At 38.7% G+C, this 22069-nt stretch overlaps 1 protein-coding gene across 1 annotated transcript; it reads right to left on the bottom strand.

The window, feature by feature from the left end:
* Positions 1 to 3027: 3027 nt before the first annotated feature.
* LOC306801001 (ADP-ribosylation factor-like protein 8B) lies at positions 3028 to 21884 on the bottom strand. The gene is made up of 7 exons (XM_079303589.1): positions 21524 to 21884; positions 17791 to 17871; positions 9764 to 9837; positions 9298 to 9391; positions 7248 to 7315; positions 6113 to 6183; positions 3028 to 3425 (listed from the first exon to the last, which is right to left on the bottom strand). Exons 1-7 carry the CDS (start codon positions 21710 to 21712, stop codon positions 3376 to 3378), a joined length of 627 nt encoding a protein of 208 aa, XP_079159715.1. The 5' UTR covers positions 21713 to 21884; the 3' UTR covers positions 3028 to 3375.
* Positions 21885 to 22069: the final 185 nt, after the last annotated feature.

Below are 22069 nucleotides of genomic sequence, written 5' to 3'. Positions count from 1 at the left end.
GTATATATCTCCAGATGATCGAGCAATATTAAACTGAGCATTGGGACTACCAGCATAGTTTTCTGTTAATCTGTTGAGTTTTCTCCACTCTAAGTCCCACAAAATATATTGAGAATCGCTTAAAATCATAGAAGCCACATTACGACAATGTGTGGGAGTGAAATCATAAGAATTAAAAATATTTACCACATTGTCAAAATAAGTCAGCCCACTACCTTTATAGCTTGTCTGAGTCCTTTGATGTCCTGATGTGCTAAAATCATTCTGAAGATTGCAATTATTTATCCTGTATCTCACAGGCATAGCAAGGAGCTGTCCATTTAATGAGTCAAAATCTGTATCTTGCCTGAAATTATGTCTGATTTCAGACCAATATGAGGTTTAGTTTTGATAATTGTCTTTAGCTGGTGATAAACATCCCATTTCCCAGCAGAAAAATTCCTGTCTCATCCTTAATTCACTCCAGAGCTCACCTTGCTCTTTCAGCAGGGTGTCTTTGTGAACTCCATCCCAGCATGTCCTACAGGCTCAGATAGAGGCAAGTATCATCTGCTTCTTGCAATGAAACTTTTTATGTATCTATCAGGGGATTTCCAACAGGTTGACTGTAACAGTGCTACGTGTTTTTGCACCACTTAATTAGTGGTTTGTGTGGAATCTCTTCTGCCTTCACACAGAGCCAGGACTAAAAAATACATGAAGAAAATGGATTTTCTCATGTTCAGGCTTGGTTGTTTATTAAATCTTATCAAAAAGTACAGAACATTCAGCAACACTTCTAGCCAACAGCTAGAAGTGAGCAAAATGGAGGCAGATCCAGCTAGCTACAAGGTCTCTTAAAGCTAAACAGTCCAATTGAGAAATAGCACCTATATTATTTATACTTTTAACCCAATAACTAAATTCCCATGACCCTCAGGGTGGCACTAACTGTCCAACCAGAAACTACTACCTGAAACTCATGAAAGAAGATGAGCACAAAGAGACACTACCCAAAATTCTCCATCTTGTCCCATACCTATCACTATATTATAAAAACCTCAAATTTAAAACCGTGTGAAAGCACACATTTCTATTTAACTACACACTCACGATTTTAACTCCATCACTCAAATTTGGAAGCCTTCTCCAAGACCTCACATCAAGAGCAGTGCTCTCCAGTGGGTCAGTGACAGAAAACACAGGAAGCTCAAAAAATGCAGGTTTCTGGGATCCAACAGTTGACAGCTAATAAATTTTGTTTCTTAAAACAAAACAGGGCACCATTTCTGATGGATCTTTTATATAGTAACAATAATGTACAGGGCTGCAGGCACAGCAGTCTTAAGAGCTTTTATTTCAGGGCACCAGCCTCATTACAGGGTTAGACACAGGAGATGGCAAAAGCTCTCACCATAACAACAGCAGAAATTATCTTTGTTACAAAGTATTTTTAAAGTATTTCTAGCCAACAGAATACTGTTCAAAGCTTACAGGCGTTTGCTTAAGCTGATTACTAAAGTTACGTGTACACCTTGCTTTTAACAAGAGTTGCTTTTTGTTAGCTTAAAAACAATGGATAAAGCTTTATTATTAAACTTACATCTTTCTATTATCTTGCTCTATATTTTCTAAGGCCTATCTCTACACAGCTTAAAAACACAGCCTTATTGTTTCTTGTATATCTGTATTCTTGCATTTTTCTATTCTGAGTTTTACTTTCACACAGCTCCTGAGGGTTTTCTACCTTTTCTATTTCCCACAAGTGAGTGTAATTCCAGTATATTATACAATGGCTTTACTCCTTCAAAAATCCACAAGCAACAAGAGCATTTGAAATTCATCACCTTTGCCACCAAGTGCTGTTTTTTCACCATACAAACTGTCACTAGATGGACTGTCAGATTTTGGAAGGTCATTTGCAACATCCCCTTACAGAAGCATCTGTACTTATTTTATGTACTGAGCACTCAGCACTCAGTCAAATTATTTTCATGTTACCACAGAATATAATGAGCCCCTATGGCTACACCTCTGCAGGTGAGACTGCAAACATAATCAACAATTCGTAGTAGCATTCCTGTAACACTCAAGAAAGATTTTATGAAGTCTTTGCCATATGTTCTTAGCAGCTTATCAGAGCGACCAGCATAAGAGCATCCTCAAATAGAAGTAACAAAAAAATGTTATTTCTATAGTTCATGTACTTAAGTGCAAGAACTGCATAAATGACTTCTAGTCCTTTCACTACTATAGCAATCAATTGATTTACAGCATCTTTAGAACACCATGCCTGAACTCCTCCCTCTTAGATCTGCAAATGTCCTTGAAACACTTGGCCACTGAGTGCCTGCCTACTGTTTCTTGACATGAGCTTTCCATATGTAATAGAATTTCCATAACCACAGAAAAGTTACCATCAGAGTGCTCTTTTAAGTGAAAGAGTACTTGGAAGAAGGTATCTGTAAGATGTTAGCAAAGCATCAAAATTTAAAAAGTTAATTGCTTCTTTTATCTGTTTCCAAAGGACTAATCCTACTTCAGATCCCAGCTTTTTTATATTGTATACTTGAAAATTCTAAACGTTCAGAAATGGACAGAGTAGTCCACAAACACCATTTCATCTACAGCAATAATGCTTAGGAAATCCATGAATTTGGGGGTTAATAATGTCAGAGAAGATGCACATGAATTCACCTGCTCTCTATTCACTCTCTGTTTAAGAAAGAAAAATATCCACTACAATTCCAGACTCTTTCCTTTTCCAGTAAAGAAGGACACAATTGTCTAGAATGTTTTATTTTTCAATTCCAAAAGAATATTCATATGAATAATTCACATTAATGACTGGAAAAACTAAGTAACTAGAGATACATAACTTTGTAAATAACTTTTCTCCAGAGTATGTGGAAGTGTTCTGAATGTCAGCATTTTGTTCAAATAAGCAGCTCTTAATTATAGTTTTGATTATTACTACTTAACTACATGTGTTCAGAGGGAATATATTCTGTGTGAATAATTACATGCTACATTAAAAAAACCCAGTCATTTGTTTCCACTGCACAATTTATTCAGTTTCAAATTAGAAAAAAATTACTATTTATTTGTCAATTTGCATGCATAAACTCAAAACATTTCAGCTCAAAAAATTACTGATTTCTTCCAGTCCTGTATTAAGGCGTTCAGGAATTCCACCTAGGCAGACAAATATCTGGATTAAAAAAAAAAAAAAAATCATCAAAATAGACAGACAAGTTACAAGTCAGATTTACTTCTGTTAACAAATATGACCACAGTGAGTCCTGGTAGTATAGACAGTTGCATTCCTTATCTTTTCAGTGTGTATAGCTGATAGGGGAAGTGATTGGGGAAGAGTTATCTTCAGCAAAAGTTTCTTCAACAGTTTCTTGATTTGGAGTGCTGAATAAGCCATTGTAATGTTATGTCTGCCAGGATAGATGAAACAAAATTAGAAACTCAACAGCCTGTTTGTAGATTGTAGAAGCACAGCATCCCCAGCAGGTTAATACAAATACAAAAACACCAACTGAACAAAACCCAGAAAGCCCAGTTCCCATTCCTACATAAATAAAGTTCAGAACTTCAACCTCCAGGTGGCTTTTTTCTAGTCATTTTTTGTATGTTTTTAAATCATGTGGATTTTGTATTTTTGAAATATGATGACTGACATCAGGTTCTCTAAGTCATAGATAGGGAACTGCTGAAAAAGCAAAGATTTAAGATGACCATAAAACAAACTGTAAAATCCACACTAGAATTAAATGCTGTGTGAGAATAAAGGGAAATACACAAACAGAAAGAATGAGAAAGGCAAACATCTGACAATATATTAAGAAGCTATTTAGGTAGGTTGTAGGAGTCCAAGGTCTCTGAAAGACATGCAACACTGGACTAAGATTTGATAGCTGAAATTGGCACCCTTCCTGATGCAATCCAATGCACTGAGCTGAAAACTGCAGCAGTTCACAAACTGATTCATGAGCAGATTAGATGGTTTTGCCTCAAGGCAGTAACATCTGTCAGGAAGGCAGAAAAGATGTCAGGGGGCAGCAGCAGCTCTAGCCCTCAAATTGAAATTTGTTGCCATATTTGTCTTGAGTTCAAGACAGCACTCCATGAATATCCTTGCAGACCAGCTTAAGCACTGAGACTGCAGATAAAAGCAACCCACTGCACTTATACCAAAGCTAGTAATTATATAATTATCTTCCACAGTCTCTCAGGACCCAGTAACTGACAGCATTACACCTACACCTCCTGATGAGACCAGTTAGCTAGGCTGCAGTTTGCACTGAAAAACCAGTATCACCTCATTCAGCTACATTGACATCAGTAAAAACACAGAGGAAGAAGACAGCTCCCACTCTCCTCCTTAACAGACGAGTAGTTTCATCAATTTAATAAGCCAGCACAACAGTCTTTCATTATAAATGGTACTTTCCATTTATATTTTGGTCTCCCTAGCTTCTTGCCCAACCTTTTTTCTCAAGGTCTTCCTCCAAATATAGCACATGGTGCTTCAACAATGCCCACACAGTCCCAAGTGGTATATACAGTGTGCTCCCATTTTTTATTTTGTTTTGGCAAATACTCAAGAACCTGGCTGGTCTTTCTAGGCACAATATTATAGGAAGATACCTGACCAAGTCTCAGTTAAGATTTGAGTCTTTTCCATCACTAGCCCCAGAACTTCCACAAGTAAGTAATCCACACTGTTCTGCATTAATGATCATTCTTTCATGCAAATTTTAGCAGACTTTTTGTTGCATGCTTTTCTCTTCCAGGGCATCCAGATAAATGGACTGGGACCAAAATATATTTTCTCCATGATTCTTTCAGAAATTAAGCTGTTTTTAAGCTAGCTTCCAGTCACAATCCCACTTCTAAGATTCTCCACTGTAGCCTTGCTAATTTGATGAGGCCCAAGCACAGCGTTTCTAAAACCTTGATCACATTCACTGCCCTTCAACTCCTGAGATTATTCTGTGTTGTCTTCTGCAGTCCTTATCTATCCCAGTGCAGCAGCACCTTCTGTGCATCTCCCTCACTCATAACAGCTGCACCCCAAGCTGTAGCAAACATGGGTCTGGTCTCCTCCAAACTAACAACTCATGTACACCACTTCCAGAAGATGACCTTACTGCCTAACACATCTCTGCACACAGCTGAAATCTCCCCCAGCTCACTGAAGTCCAGGTGCCATCTCACCATTTCCACTAGCTGGTTTACTGTGTAGGATGGAAATTTCCTCTGCTGCTGACAGAAAGTGGCTTTCTTCCCATTCCCACTCACAGTTTCTCACTCAGTTGAGCCCTACAGAGCTGCCCAGCTCTTCTATCAAGTCAGGCTTCCTTGCACAGCAGCTATGAATACCTAAGCCAGGCTAGATCCCATCCCATCCAGCACCACTTGTGTCAGCAGCATGCAGAGAAGGGTGGCACAGAGGTAGCATGCCCCCAGACAATTGCTACTGCTGCTAGCTCCAACCTGTGCTTCATCCTTTCCTCCTGCCCTGTGGAGTGAAGGGAATGGGAGAACATGACAGAGAAAAGTTACAGGAAAGTGGAAGATAGGAGAGTGGAAAAGGCAAAAAGCAAAGGCAGATGGAAGACAAGTTCATGGGGATAGACCATCACTGACTACAGGATACACTCATTGCATTTCCACTTGGAACAAAGGGCCCATCCCTCAGTTCAAGAACAGCCACATTCACATAAAACCTGCTTTTTATTTTATTACCAAATAATACCATGTATGGAGTAAACCACCAAGGTTTTATTAGGACCATCTAATAACTACAAGGTCTTCATATGCAGCTACTGTTTTTTTCAAAAGTAGCACAGGTTTCTTGTAAAGGATTCTATTATTCCAGGATTTAAATATGCTTTTCCAAGGTCCCTATCAAATTAACCTCTCACAGAAATAAATATTTCTACAAGACTTTTTTTAAAATTACACATAACTCTATGTTGAAACAAATACAGCCATATATAATATTTGCAAAATATCTTTCAATGTAAATTGAGATCTTCAATAATACAGTGGAGGTAGATGTTGAAGCCTGATCTGATCCAAAGTACAAAGCATACACTGATGACACAAAGAACCTTACCTATGTTATCCTTCTCTTTACAGGAAATAGAATAGCAACAGATTTCTCTGTCTTGAATAGCTGAAAGGTTTCTACAGAAACAAAAATGAAATTTCCATTAAATTATATGTTTTCTGCTTTTTACTCAGTAGGTTCAATTTTATTCTCAGATGTTAAATTCTTAAAATATGCCACTGCACACAGAAAACAACATGTTTCTTAAACTATAAAGATGAAAAGGTATAAAGACATATCACAAAAATTTTAATTTTTTATTAGGTCAATGTAATAGTGAGAAATAAAACCAGAAAAATCCATAAGCTAAAAATAATGTTTTGTGGTTGCAACCAAGTATTACTCATGTCTTATCTTTCACCCTTTTCTCCAGTAAATCATAATATCTACTCAACTGATCACACCATATATCTTCAGGATGTTTACTTCATCATATTTAATATATCAGATCTGACTCCTACTGAAAGGATGCCTCTACATTAGGGAGAAACTGATTCTTAATCAACTTATTTCTGAGAATTCTCCAATCCCCCTCAGAACTTTTGAACACTTTGCTATTTTTTCATTCATTTATCCTCACACAAGTGACAAAGACATGGACAAAACATTTTCCTGAAACAGTTGCAAAGTGAAGACACTGACACCAAACAAAGGACTCTAGTATAAACATGGACCTCCCTGGACTTCAGGAGAGCAGACCTGGCCTCTTCAGGGATCTGCTTGGAAAAGTCTCATGAAGTTAGGCCCTGCAGCAAAGAAGAGCTTAAGAAAGCTGCTTAATATTCAAAGTTCATCTCCAAGCTTTAGAATAACCTATCCTAACAAGCCTGGAAAAAAAGCCAAAAGGCATTAAGTGGATGAACTAATAAGCTCTTGGCAAAACCCCATCCTCAATGACGGGAAAACAGGATTATCTGAAATAACTTTACACAACCAAACAACAATCAAGAGAGATTCAAATCTACTGCAGTCAGTTATCAGCCTAGATCACTACATCAGGCACCAGCAGAGACTGAAGTGGAATATCTGATAATGTAAAATAATATATTTTATAGCCAATTATTGCCATAGACTACCAATAATTTTGACTTACATATCAAACTTTACAGTATATCAGATTTTTACAAAAGCAGCTACTTACAATTTCTCAATTAACTGCTTCTCATCCAGTGCACCTGGGAGGTCTCGTTTATTTCCAAGAACTAACACCTGAAAGAAATAATGCATATACATATTAAATCCAGGAGCAATGAAAGTTTATTTTTGTCTGTAAGTTTTTGTTGGCATTATTCTGCTATCTAGAATCTAACAGAGGACATATTCAAAACAACCAATGACTGTGGGGACATCGTGGAAATCCTGCTCCTAGTCAGGACCAGATGCTGGATGTACACTCTCTGAAAACTGGATCAAATTATTCCTGGGTGTATTAATACAAGAAGTTTCCTCTAGAAGTGACTCTCTCCATTCTAGATGGCATTATAAATATAAATATATATGCAAAGAAATATAAATGCAAAGAAATGTGGAAGAGAGCACACATCAGGTGTACTCAAGCCACCAAAGGATATTCAGTTCAGAGGACCAGACTGATGTTAATCAAAAGTAGGGCCCCAGCAGCAGAGGCTGGTCCTAAAGACCCAGACAAAATTTTCTCTACGTTTTTTTGCTCCCTTCCTTAATACTGATGCACTAAACAGCTCAGCCTCTGAACTAAGTATCACCTAAGCACCAGCTACCTCTCTCTCCAATTTGAGCATCCATGGTAGAAACTGAAAGGCAGCCATTAGGAATTAAGTCCAAGAAATGCAGAAAATTTACCAGAGGCTGGAACTTCAGAGATCCTATTTAAGGCTTCAAGTATAAATGAAGGACAGATAAATGGATTAAGCACATTCTAAGATAAAGTAAGCAATGGCAGGTTTTTCTAGTTATCATTGCATTATTGCCTTCTAGATGTGCTACAACTCCAAATAAAGACTGTACCATTATATTCCATGAATCTGGAACGTATTAAACTCAATACTTGCAGTCCAGATTAATAAAATTGCTATAAAACCTATAGTGCCAAATCCAGAGCACAATAAATTGAAGGAAGTTCAATACTAATTACTGCATAAGAAAGAAAAGCAAAAAGTACATCACCATACCTTGGAAATTACCATGCAGTTCAGACTAGGCATTTGGAATATGATATAATATATAAAAGGCAAGAAACTTAATTAAATACTACTGAAGACATGTCAGACCAATCACTTCAGTAAAGAAATGTGAAAAGCACATGAAGAGAGTGCAAAGGACAGGAAATTACACTCCCTATTAACAGCATAACTGTAGATTTCTGTAGGATTTGTTCAATAGATAATTAACATACAAAATCACAACAAGAGCAAACCTTATAAAGAAGATGGAGAATCACTTGAAAAACTCTTCCTTGAAAATAGTGGGAGGAGAGGAGGGAGAAAGAGGGAGACTGAGTGTATCCTGGAGGTACCATTTTATAGAGACCAAGTCCCAGGCATTCATGGGGTGTAGATGCCATTCCTATAACTGATGGCAAGTGTACAAACACTTCCTTTCCCACAGTTTGCCATGGTGCAACATCAAGATCACATTTAAATGAATAACATTAGTCTCCACCTTCATATGCCTCATTAGAATTTTGGCAGAATACACTATTCTTTGACACTTCCAATTGGAGAACAGATGCATATTTATGTTTTTTCTACACAATTTAGTTTGAAATACTAAGTCAAGAAAAAGCCAGGACACATAAAAAGCCAAGCTCCTACTCATTCTCTGGAGGCAGAGGACACTACTTAATGTTACTGTCTGCCAACCTGCAGAAAGATTGATCTCACATGCTGTAAGATACTGCCAGAAACATACCTGGGTCACTGGCTGAAACCCAGCCAACAAGGGACTGACTGAAAGTCTGATAATGCCACACGTGAAAACACAATTTTTAAAAATCTATTCTGACCGTTAGACAAGAAAATGTGCAAACACAATGCACTCATAAGTTGCTGAGTGCTATGAAAAAAAATCACAGCAATTTTTCTAAAAGTGCTCAATGTATCAAGGGTGCATCATATATAACCTAGTATTTTCAAGAGACCAGATGAACAAACTCATGAGGATTTAGGCCACACTTTCAACATTCAGGTAAGAATAATAATGAAAATACTTACTGGAATTCCATGCAATTGTGGCTTATCTATCAAACTGTGTAGCTCATTCTTTGAAGCTTCTACTTTTTCTAAGTCTGCTGCATCCACCATGTAACTGCAAGAAAGAATAGTTATTTATGGTATTGATCACTACCTGCAGAAATTTGCATTAAAACATACAAAATGTGATAAATGTGTTGATATTGACAACAGCATTACAAAAATCCAAAGCTGTATAACCCTGTATTTGTTGATATAGGAAGATAGAATTAAATATAGCCTGTGGGGAAAAATTGGCCTGGAATATGGAATTACTTATATGTCTGGGTTGCTGCATGTGGAAAACATACTACTTTTAATGCACTGGGTGATGGAGGTCGATAGAAAAAAAAATCTATTTTAGTTATATACAATAAAATGTAATATCTAATTTTATTTAATATATATTGCATAGTATTTTTCTATGGATGTACAAAAGAAAACTTACACAACTGCATTGACTCCTCTGCAATAACGCTCCCACATGCTTCGAAACCTTGGCTGTCCTCCAATGTCCCACACCTGGAAAGGTAAAAACACTCCAGCCCCAAAATAGTTTTTGATGACACAGTCCTAACACAACAGGATAAATTAACTCTTACATGCAGATGCAAGTTATCGGCAATTCTAAAATTTTATTAAAAATCTTCTTGGCCCCTTCCAGCTAGTGGAGGGGGACAGGCACATTCACAGAATAAGTCAGGCCTGTGACACCAAAAGCTCCAAATGTTCCTTTGAAGAATGTTACCCTTTCCCACCCACTGAAAGAAAAATCTTACTCACATACTGAAATGAATTATGGCAAATGCAGTGTCTCAAAGCAAAAAAGAATATCATCATTGTATGAAACAGTCACACAGGTTAATTTTTAATGTGGCTATGGAGACCTGAGCTAACTTATCAAAATATATCAACAGGATAAAAACAGAGAGCAAATAAACAAAGAGCAAGTCAGAGAGCAGACTGAATCCACATAAGGGATGATACTCCCCACTCTAAGGAGCTCTAACACCTCCACAGCTCTCCCACTGGTTCAACAAATGTGCTTTAAAAGACATGTGGATTAATTAATCAGAACCAGAAAAGAAACAGTAGTATAGGTAGGTCTGAAGTGGTTAATCAGTGTTTCTTGAAGAAAGAAAGCTTAAATTCTGCTTGTGATGTTATAAAAGCTCCAATCCCATAAATACTTACACATGTTATTAATGTCCAGCAATCCTATGAAACTCCTATTTATTAAAACATTAACACTCTATTTTTCTGTACAGGTGTTACGTATTCTGTTTTACTTACAAAAAGAATGGTATTTTTTGGTGGATAACAGTATCTTGTTTCAGAACTGTTCAAAACTGTTCTCTGACCAAAATACCAGGCAACATATCTACATCATGTAGGCTAGGGTTTTGTGATTATGTATCTCTCACAGCTACATCCACAGACCATTGTGTTACAAGTGACACACAGATTAAGACAGTGTTGAACACTGTAAAATAAAAGTAATGGATTTGTTCCTCTGCCAAGGACAATGAGAAGTAATTATTTCTTATTTTAAGCATATTTAGCTATCAAAACAATATATACAGTATACCAGATCTAGGAGGCATATATATTACAGAAGAAACCAAATTTGGTAGTAATATATACAGAAACAAAGTTTTTTAAGAGTTGTCCTCACATTTACACTACAAATCCAACTGAAGCCTGCTGTGGCAACAAAGCTTTGCACAAAATACCAAGACTTCACAGACCCATGGGTAAGGCCTTTTCCAGTTACTGTCCACTATTTTCTTAATTTCACAGCCTGTGAATCATATTTATGCATCAATTTCTGCATAATTTTCAATATCTTGTATTTATATTTTAGAAATAAATATTTCCCAATTCACCGTTAAAATAATTCCCTGATTGATATCTTACCGCTCCTTCAGACATAAAATTATTGCATCACCTAAATGTAGAGTGCCTTTTGATCCCCCGAATAAGATCAAAAATTTTGCACATGAAAGAGCTTCTGACCATGAAGTGGGTATCAATTATTATCTGTACTGACATTTGAAGCACTGTACCAAAGGTCTTAGTAAAATAAACCTTTATACTTTAAAAGCTCAAACGTGATGAGCACAGTTGAGCAGTATGGTTAGGTGACAAAACATACACCAACACTAATTACTCCAATAACTCATCAAGACCTTGAAACTATCCAAAGCCATCTGGTGCTCTTCTGTGTGTCTCAAAAGAGAAACAAAATTATTTTCTTGGTAGACCAGAGGAAAAAAAGGGAAAGATGATAGGGTAAGCTAGTAGTTAGATCAGATTTTTGGAATGCTGCTAGCCATGAAAATCTACAAGATGATGTAGCCTGGACTAATCACAAAATTACAAATAAATCACAAATAAAAAAATTCTGATTTTGTCCTTGCTTGATGATATATTATATCTTGTGGTATTAAATTACACTGCAGAACAAGATTACTCTCATTAGGAGAAAAAGTCACCTTGAAACAATGGAAAGATAAGTCATTTCCAGTCAGTTTCCCTAATCAGGCTTACAGCTATTCAATAAAGTACAACATGAAGGACACAATACAGACTAGGTGCTTTGGAATCAAGTTTGCATCAATACAGTAATAATGATCTGAAATATGGAAAATAAATAAATGCATGAAATAAAAAAGCAGCTTCACCTCTTTGCCTCTGAGATCAAAATTATTTTAATAGCAATTTTCTAATGCTCTTTATTATATTGAATAGCCAATGAAAGATTCAACTGCTTAATTCAAAACACAAATTGCTGCACCAAACCATTTTCACAGTACACAAGTGAACAGACAGAACTGTGAGAATACAAGAGGTACCCAGGAAGAAAAGGGGAAAAGTCTTAATGTTAAAGTTTTCTTGCATGAGCCTTGCATGTATTGTACATCAACTATTCTTGCTTTCCAGTATTTAATACAAAGTTAAAAAAGTATGTTCTGGGTATGAATGGGGACAGGCAGGAGACTAAAACTTAACAGCTGAATATATAGCTAGCTATATAAAGAAGTTTAATTTGTCTGGTTGTTTTTAAAAAGACACTGGTCTTCAAATTTCTCCCATGGCTTTTACAGCCCCTCAGAATTAAAAGTTTCATAATATTTAAACGGTAATTTTATCCCTAGAACACCAGTTGATTTTAAGAATCAGCAAAAGCTTACGGAATGACCAAACTGAGAAAAAGGTTTTTTGATACATTGTACTATGGTCTCACAGGAGATTAAATTCTCAAGGATTTTTTGTTCAGGCTCAATCTCAAAGGCATGTAGCTTGTTGGTACTGCACTTTAACATCACTGGTTTATTCACTCCTATCTACTCCTATAGTGTAGCAATTCTTTTTACGCTTGCAGGTCTACACTGTCATTAATTAGTGTAATATTTTAATCTGTAAACTAGATCACCATGATGGAACCACTGTTTATCATATATTTACCCGAGATATATCAAATTCTTCTAAAGGGAAACTCTGGATTCATCTCTTTCGATTTCTTCAGGAGGATCCTAAGACTCCATCTTAAGACCATAGCTATTAGCTGTGTTTAAGGAGCTGATCTCTTCACTTTTTGCACAGAGCTGTATCATGACAGCTGAGCAAAAAGTGCACATGAATAGGTTCAAGACCATTGAAAGCTTTCAGTTACAGGAAGGTTCTTTAACACTCTAGCTGTGTTTCTTAAAATTAGCTCATATTGTGGGATGGTTTTATGGTTCATCAGAAAGTTGCAGGAAAAGTGTTTTCTAGATGCCATGTTACACAGCTTTTTTCAGTCTCACAGTAGTCAGCAAAGTCTAGACAGCCTTTCAGCTAATCAGATGTAACACCTTGTTTAGGATGACAGAATTATGCTCTAGGCTTGACAGTACAGACTGCAGCTCCCCTGACTTCTTTTAAAAGAACTTAAGCCTCAGTGCAGACATATAGCTATTTACATGCAGACATCTCAACCTGCAAGATGAATCCAACACCACAAATATTTGAACTCAGAAATGTACTTCGTGTGAAGTATGCAGAAAGTATCAGCCATAAAACCTAACCTAAACAAACAGGTGAGGAATTTGCTAAGCAGAGAGGACTATTTGGGCAGAACAAAGCAGCACCAGTAACATCCACCACACTGTCCACCACAATGCACACAGACAAGCCTAAGATGTGACCAGTGAGCTCACACACAGCAATAAGTCATTGCATTAATAGCCAACTCAGTGTGTAATGATAGGAGGCAACTGGAAAGCATAGGACAACTTCAATCACCTAAAATTCAGGCATTTAATCCAGGTGACCAAAATTTATCTTTGGCTACTGAAGTGCTCAAAGGGCACCAACAGCAGGAAATTATTCTGTTTGTTTCACCCACCTTGAACCAACCAGGTTTACCCACCTGATGAACCATTCTAGCAAAGCACCCACTACTCCCAGCAAGTTCAGACAACTGGCTCAGACTGGGTTACTTGCCACCTGGCTAAGCTCAAAAAAAAAAAAAGCTTTATGTGCATTTCAATGTTCATAATTTAATATTATTTTCACTGAAGAACTGGAAATAGACTTGCAACACAGAATGCTTACAAAATATCTTCAACTCCAACAAGCACAGAAGCATTTTAATGGGAGAGAGCATTTCTAAGTGATCTATTTGTCATTTTATCAGAGACACAAAATACAACACTAGAAGGATCAACAGGTGGGTTTTAAACAGAACACAAAAGCAACGTCCCTGTCCTTAACTTCCTACAGGTTCTGCCAGTCCATTTCTCTAGCCTGTCAGGGTCCTTCTGGATGGCAGCAGACTCTTTGCTGTACCAGCCACTCTTCCCAGTTTTGTACTACCAGCAAACTTGTTGAAGGTGCACCCTTGTCCCACCACCCAGGTCACTAATGAACACACTAAACAATCCCTGGGATTTAGCACTAATAACTAAGCTTCCTGCTGTGGAAGCCCTTCTGAATTCACCAGTACAGCTCTTCCTTACAGGTAACTATAATAAAACACTGGGATATCCAGCAAAAAAACCATTTTTTATCAAAATAACCACTGACTTGAAATCAGGCCAGACACGGCACAGCTTCTTCAGAGTGACCCACGTCATACAGAACAGCCAGTATGTGCTAAAACACTTCTGAAGCTACACTTGGAGTACACACATAGGCCTGTATTACTGCATGACATTTGAAATGACAATATGACAGGTAAGATAACCTGAACAGTAAGAGGAAGAATTACAAACCAGGAGGATTCTGCTTCTATGAGAAGTGCAGAGGCCTGAAAACACTACTGTCCAGAGCAGGAGTGCTGCAACAAAGGAAGCTGGCAGAGAAATGCACAGAGCTGGTACCCTCCTGCTGCCTTTCTGCCACATCAGAGCCACGTGCAGGCAGCAAGAAGCACAGCTCTGCTCTCCTGCAGCCAGGCTGTGCAGGGTGTGGTGGAGGGACACCGGCACCTAGTGGTGACAGCTGGGGTGACCACAGCCCATCCCACCGGCTCCAGTCCCCTGCTCTCCACTCCCTTCAGACCACAAGGGCCACACTAACAAAAATAAATGCAAGAGAAGAGCAATGAATCTGTTGCATTATCGGTGGGCACCAAAGGTCTGTGGTACTCTGTTTCCTTTAACTGAGACTGCTCTAAGACCAGCACTGCAAGAACCAAAGGTTACTTAGCTGGATATTCCCAATCACTTTAAACAGCAGTTCATGATTCAAGTCTTCTGAGGTTCTTGAAACTTGGCTTGTTGAAGTAAATCTTATTAATTGCTGTCTAGTTTGTTGAATAGTAAATCTCACCACAGCAAATGGACTGCTAATACTAAGCAAATCCAAAAAACAGAAAAACCATCAAAACCAAATCACTCAGTAAACAGCAAAACTTGTTTGGAATTAAAATCTCATTCAGTCATTCAGTCATTCAGTCAGATACTTTTGTCAGTGGAAAAAAAAAAAGCCATCAGTTGTGTAATGAACTTCAATAGAATAGTTCTAGCAGATCCCTAGAAATCATCCTGTACTTCAACACCTCAACCACAACCTCAAATTATAAAGCTGCCCACTTAAATTTCAAATACTGTGTGGTAAAATCCTTCCTTTATTACCTTCTCTTCTCAGAAATAACAGATGACAGGTTATTAAACATATTGATAAGTCAAAATTTGACAATCATGGTTAAAGCTGACATTCTAAACAGGTTTAGCTTCAATTTAAGGACATCTGAAACTGGCATCTTCCTACGAAACATTTCCATTTGTGTAAATCAGTGTTTTTCTTTTAGTGTGGTTCAGATAAATACTCATACACACATGCATGCCAGTGACCATGCTTTTACATATTAAGATTCCAGAGTAAAAATGAGAATAAATCTTTAGCTTATGGAAATGAGTGCCAAAATCAGAAGAAAGGAAAAAATCGCAGTGTTTCAGTTCTTTCCATCTTTTGGAATTGTACAGAATTTGCACATGGAACTGAAGTAAAGAAACCAGGCAGTGATACTGCACCAGCATAGTACTTCCTTTTTAGTGGACTACCCCAAAATACAACAAAAACTAATAAAAGATTAGTATTACCTTATTGTAACTTACTTTTCCAAAAGTGATATATCTTATACATAGAATGCAAATTTTTCACAAGATGACATTTTGACTCAGATGATTTCTCAGCCTCAATTTTATAGTAAGTTTAATTGATTCTGTTTTGTAGTGTTCCCTGAAACCTTTCAAAAAGGTTTGACACAATGTCAAGTCTTTGCTTAGCACAAAGAGCATTCAGATCATGTTTAAAGAACTTCACAATCTATCCGAGTTTTAATAGCTGACAGTTGAATATTATAGTTTTTCTGATAAGGGTTACCTGTTTTGTTGGGATAAAAAGGTTAAAGAAAATTTTTTTCTGAACTCTTGCTACTGGACTGCAAATCACTCATAAAAGGATTCTAGCAAGAGGCACTTCCTCATCATTCTTGAGTTATCAACTTATCAACAAATGATTTAATTTTTCTTAAAGCAAAATAATTTTGGAAACCTTATCTAGCAATAACCTCTAAGATTTTACCCTAGATACAGAAATAGTGACATAGAAGTAGTTTATTCTCACAGACTTTTAAGGAAATAAGCATCTATGTGCAGAAGTCATATTCCCATACACCCCTTACTTTCACTGAATGCTACTGTAGCAGAGACTGTGAGAATGAGTCAAGATATCTTCCTGTGCAGACTGGCTTCCAAACCAAGAATCGTCATTGAAACTAATAAACATATTAATATGTTAGCATTATCTCCTTATTCTTAAAAATTCTATTATAGCAACTATAAATAAAATTACTTTTGAGATCAAAGAGTAAAACAAGAGTTCCACAAAAACTCACCCACACCCTGTCTGCACAACTTAATCTTGCAACATCATTTGCTCAGACAACTCTGCTATAAACTATTAGTAAGTTTCTTCTTGAACTATCCTGGCTCAAAAATTACTTTATTTTGATGACTGCTAACTAGTAAAAGACTTTTGCCTAGTTTAATGAATCATCAACAACTTTTCTGTTGTCTTCTACATCTGACAATTCTGCAGCAGCACTGATATCAGCCTTCCAGCTATGCCTATGTTTTCTCTCTATCAATTATGGCCACATTGCTTCTGTGCAAAAGAAAAAAAACAAAGGAAATTCCTATTCCTGTGGCTTATTTATGAACTATGGTTGAATGTGGTAACTTTTTTATTGACTGTGGCATCTCTTGAATTTGATCAGTGGTTTAGGAGTCATACCAAATCAGAGGAAGGGTATCTGTAGGACTCAGGAAAAAAAAGGACTTCCATATATGGAAAAGGAGTGAAAATTCAAGGTAAAGACAAAAATCTATATTCCCTTGACCTATTTTAGCAAGAAGTTGTAAATTTCATCTAGACTAATCAACCAGTCTCCCTTCATAATCAAACAAAAGACAGTGCCTAATGCTACCAGAGTGATTTATCTCTACTTTGATGCCTATGTGTCTCTAGAGCTCTAAGAGATGGCTCCCTGATAAGTGACTTAAGATAGATGTTCTACTTCTGCATAGCTAACATGTGAGATAAACTACACTCTCCACTGAGATACCTAAGTTAGAAGTCAAGTCACTCCAGATTTCACTTAGAGTTGGGGGGAGAGGAGAAGGGGAAGAGAGAAGATAGATACACCCCCAGGAGTCAACTCAGCTACCTCAGCATCTCCACATTTTATGACCTTCCTAAGAAAAGTGTAACAAAGCTTCTGCCTGGCATGGAATACAATGAAATCAAACAGATTAATGTAACAGAGAAATGTATAACTATTGTGTTAAAAAAGTTACTCTGGAGCTAGATAAGCGACCCTATAATCTTAAAAGAGATTTCCTGTCTTTCACATCTCCAGTTGAAATTATTAATTTTTTATCTATTATTTATTCCCTCTGTATTAATTCAAACATGCACACCTACCTTTATGGTAACATTTCCTTTTGTTATTTTTCTCATATTGAAGCCTACTGTAGGAATCATATCTTCTGTGAACTGCCCCGACTAGAATGCAAAACCAAAATTATATTTATTATAAAACAGTTGATGCATATAATAAAGGTTCTCATTTTCAATATAAAAAATGTTATTTTACAATGCTGTAAAATATCACATTAATTTTCAGCAAGAACACTGGCCAGCACTTCAATTACTGCATTGTCATATCAAGGAAGACTGTTCATTTCAGTCCCTTTAAATGATCTTTTATTCTTTCCAGCAACAAAGATCACCCCAGAAACCACGAGACTTCAGATAATTCTTCATCTGATCCTTTGGCAGCACAGCCAAAATATAGAACTGTAGGGTAATTTGAGTTAAAAGAAACCTTCAAAAGTCACTTAGCCCTATACCCCCAATATGATAAAGTATTATAAAACTGACTACACCATGATTTTTTCCTGTTGTTTCTAACTACTGTTACCACTATCTTAACTCCAAATATAAAAACAGTGGACTACCCATGCAATGTAGGTGACAGCAGAAGAGCTGCAGAGCTAAGAGAAAGTCATCAAGATAGAAAAGTACAAGGGACTAACTCAGTGTACCATAAACCACAAACATAAATGCCCAGCACCAAAATGCTGCCTCCTTCTCCTCCAGGTTCAGAGAAATATTTTCATAACAGACATCTCATCACACCAACTGGAATCTTACAGACTTCTACCCACTACAGAAGACACCTTTTGAGGATAAAGAAAATACTCAGATCTGAGCAGGTAACTCATCATTCACTCTTCCTTTTGGAAATGCATCATTAACAAGCTATTTTGTCCCTGGGACATGGTATAATAAGATAGGCAGTTTGTTACTTAAGTTATGTCCACACAGAGGTCCAGGTGCTCTCTGCAACAGACACAGCAATCCTGGTTTTCCAGTCATCCAGCAAGGAAAGCAGCACCTTCTGGGCCTGCCACTGCCCTTCCACATCTATCTGCCCATATTTACCTCATGTGCCCTGGGTTAGCTTTTTTTTTTGGGAAGAAAATATGGGTATATGGACAAGGTAGGATGCAGTCACATTCCATCAGTTCCCTCTCATCTGAGAAATGGAGGATCAGAGCTTCAGGGTGCACTGGAACAGCAATGCTTCTCTCAGTCCACCCCTCCAGAGCTATTCCCAGGATCTGTACAATTTCTGAAACTTTTTCTTGTCTGTGGTGGAACGAGCAAATTATACATCATATGTAATACAATAAACTGGAAAACAAAAATTAAATAAATAAATAAACCAAACCACCATAACTCCTCTAATATTGGGGATAGAACATAAAAAATTAGCATCCTCTTCACTTAATCTTCACTCTTTAATCTTTTCCTCTAAAAATTCTGGTTGAATGGAACCAGATACAAAGGAAGTATTATGTCCATAGTTTTTTATTTTCTTACACAGTGAAGAAAGGAATAGGTTCAATCATTTGCCTACATTAGTCCAAGAACTCTGTTTACTGTGTTTTAAGTGTTGTAACCACCTCACCACCATAAAGAAAATAGTCTGTACTACTGTGCTTGCTAAGGAAGGTTTACATGACAAATTGCCTATGTTTATGAATATTTAAGAAGTGCAAAAAAATTTATTGTCGTATTTCAGCAAAAAAACAATTACCTCCTGACACAAATGAAAAAAACTGATGCGAAGAAGTCTGTAATGTTCTCTAAAAGTTTCCAAATATTGAACTGATAATGCACACTTTAATTACCCCCTACTATATCAACAACCATGGACCAGATTCTACTCCATTACATCAATGCCCATCTACAGTTGAAGGCAGTGACTGTCCAAGGTTTCCATTGGTAACTAACGACTAAATATGGATCAAACTCTTGAGAGCAGAGACTGTCTCAAAGGGTGTTTATTCAGTCTTAGCATGATAGGATCTGAGTGCTCTTGCAAAGTGAAAAAAAAATTGTAATTTCCAATGTGTTTTCTTGATCCACTGCAGCTTGCATTTTAAGTAGCCACCATTCTGCAACAGCTATTTTCATCGTCACACTCTAGCCACATATTCACAAACATACACAGAGTATCCAATCTGTTTGCCCTTTCCACATCAACAGTATTCAAGAGTAAACTATTATTCACTGCCTTATCCTAATCCTTCTTCAAAATCCTCCAACCACATTTTTTCAGTGATTATCACACCATGTCATCTCCAGACTGCAAGATCCAAAATTTACAAAACCTGCAAAGTGTCACCCTCCCTCAGCCAAAAAACATGAATGCCTTGTAGAATACTCTTAAGAAATAACATACGCAGGGAAAATCAGACCTGCACTAACAGGAGTGCTCTGGTGTTGAAGATAACATCAAGACTAACACCTACAATGCCATTCCATTGGTGGAGTAGCAAATGGGAATGGACAAACAGTTACACAAAGTCTGGCATCACACACTACTGAGGTCTCTGAACTGCTGTGCTCTTCTTTGCTCTGTTCATGAAAACAATCCAAGAATTAAGGTAATTTGTCATGCCTTTTCTCCATTCCTCGGCAAGGCCTGTCCTTGGGAAATGAACACTTCCAATGGGCATAGGAAGCATCAAGGCCTATCTTAGCAAGATTACCTGAGTGCCTGACAAACCAACTAAAATACCAGCGAGAGGTATATTCCACTGATTGCTGGTATAAAAAAAAAAAACATACTTTCACTGGATACCTGCCATTCCTTTTTCTCCTTATCTGTTTCTCCACTTCTTCATGCACACTAAGGCCTAATCTCTTATTTTTTTCCCTTAATTCACAATCATATACAAAAGCAAGTAAAAAGTATCATATACTCAGGTCTTCATTGCCTCAATCTCTCTGACTTTAACCCACACACCTCCAGTCTGGTTTTTATTTATAATGTACTAGTTTTTTACAATAAAGATTGAAGAATATATAGAAATTTTCATCTCATAGCAGCTGAAGCTGCAATACATCTCACAAGAGATACCACCTTGCAAAAAAGCTTCACTAAGCTTCATGATCAGTAGTAAGCAAATGTGACATATTTATTTCCGTCCTCGGACGGAAAGCAAATCTTTGGGATGGACCCAAATGCAGTTTGGAGAGCATGGCAAACAAAAATGAGGGATGTATTTCTGCATGGTGACAGAAGAGAAAATGTCATGGTAGGTGTCAGCCTTGGAGGGGCTGCAAGGCCATCACCAGAGGAGGAATGAAATGCTGGAATCGGATCTGAATGCTGGGGAGGGTTTGTGGGAGGCATTAGTATTGCTGCAACTGATGGGAGGAGAGAATTCAGTAACGGGCAATTTGTGGCCTTGAGGGATGCACAATATATCGTTCTGCGATACAATGAACATGGAAAGCCAACCTGAACCACGGCAAGAGCTCTTGAACCTGCTCCAAGATGGGCACACTGTGCAGCCAGGAGACAGGAGACATCTTCTTCCTCCCTCAGAAAACACTTTCACACACACCTTAGCCTTCTGCTGTGAAATTCTCGAGGTTGCAAACGATGCCTCATGCTCTCCCGCCCGCCCCGCCATCCTCCCTCTCCCGCATCCCCGCATCCCCCGCTCCGCCTCACGGCAGCGCAGGCTCGGCCGCAGCACAGCCCGCACTTGTTGCCCAAGGGCGGCGGCCCCTCCAGCCCCGCCACCGCACCCCGCGGCCCGGCCCCGCACCGCCCGCCCCGGGCCGGGCCGCGTACCGCCAGCACGGTCAGCAGCGTGGTCTTGCCCGAGTACTGCAGCCCCACCAGCGTCAGCTCCATCTCCTCCTTCCAGAACAGCGAGCGCAGCCACTCCAGCAGCCGCGCCACCAGCGACAGCATCCCGCCCAGCGCCCCCGACCTGCGGCAGGCGCCCAGCCCCAGCGGCACCGCTTCGCTGCTGGGCATGGGAGCGCCGGGGAGCCGAGGCGAGCTGAGCTGAGCCGAGCTGAGCCGAGGCGAGGCAGGCGAGGCGGCGGCGGGGCTCGGGCCGGGCTGGCGGCGGCGGAGCTGCGCGGAGCCGAGCCCAGGCAGCGCCTCACGTGACGGCGCCGCCGCCCTTCTCCCGCCGCCACTCGCTGCAGAAGGGAGGGGAGGGGGCCGGGCCGGGCCGGGCTAGGCCGGGATGAACCGCGATGGGCCGGGATGGACCGCGATGGGCTGGGATGGACCGCGATGAACCGCGATGGGCCGGGATGGGCTGGGATGGGCTGGGCCGGGCTGGGCTGGGCCCGGCGGACGGGGAGCGGCGGCGGCACCCTGCGA

Source organism: Erithacus rubecula, assembly GCF_903797595.1.
Source record: "Erithacus rubecula genome assembly, chromosome: 4".
Classification (NCBI taxonomy): Eukaryota; Metazoa; Chordata; class Aves; order Passeriformes; family Muscicapidae; genus Erithacus; species Erithacus rubecula.
The sequence above is the reverse complement of the archived record's forward strand: the minus strand, read 5'-3'. Positions and strand labels throughout refer to the sequence as shown.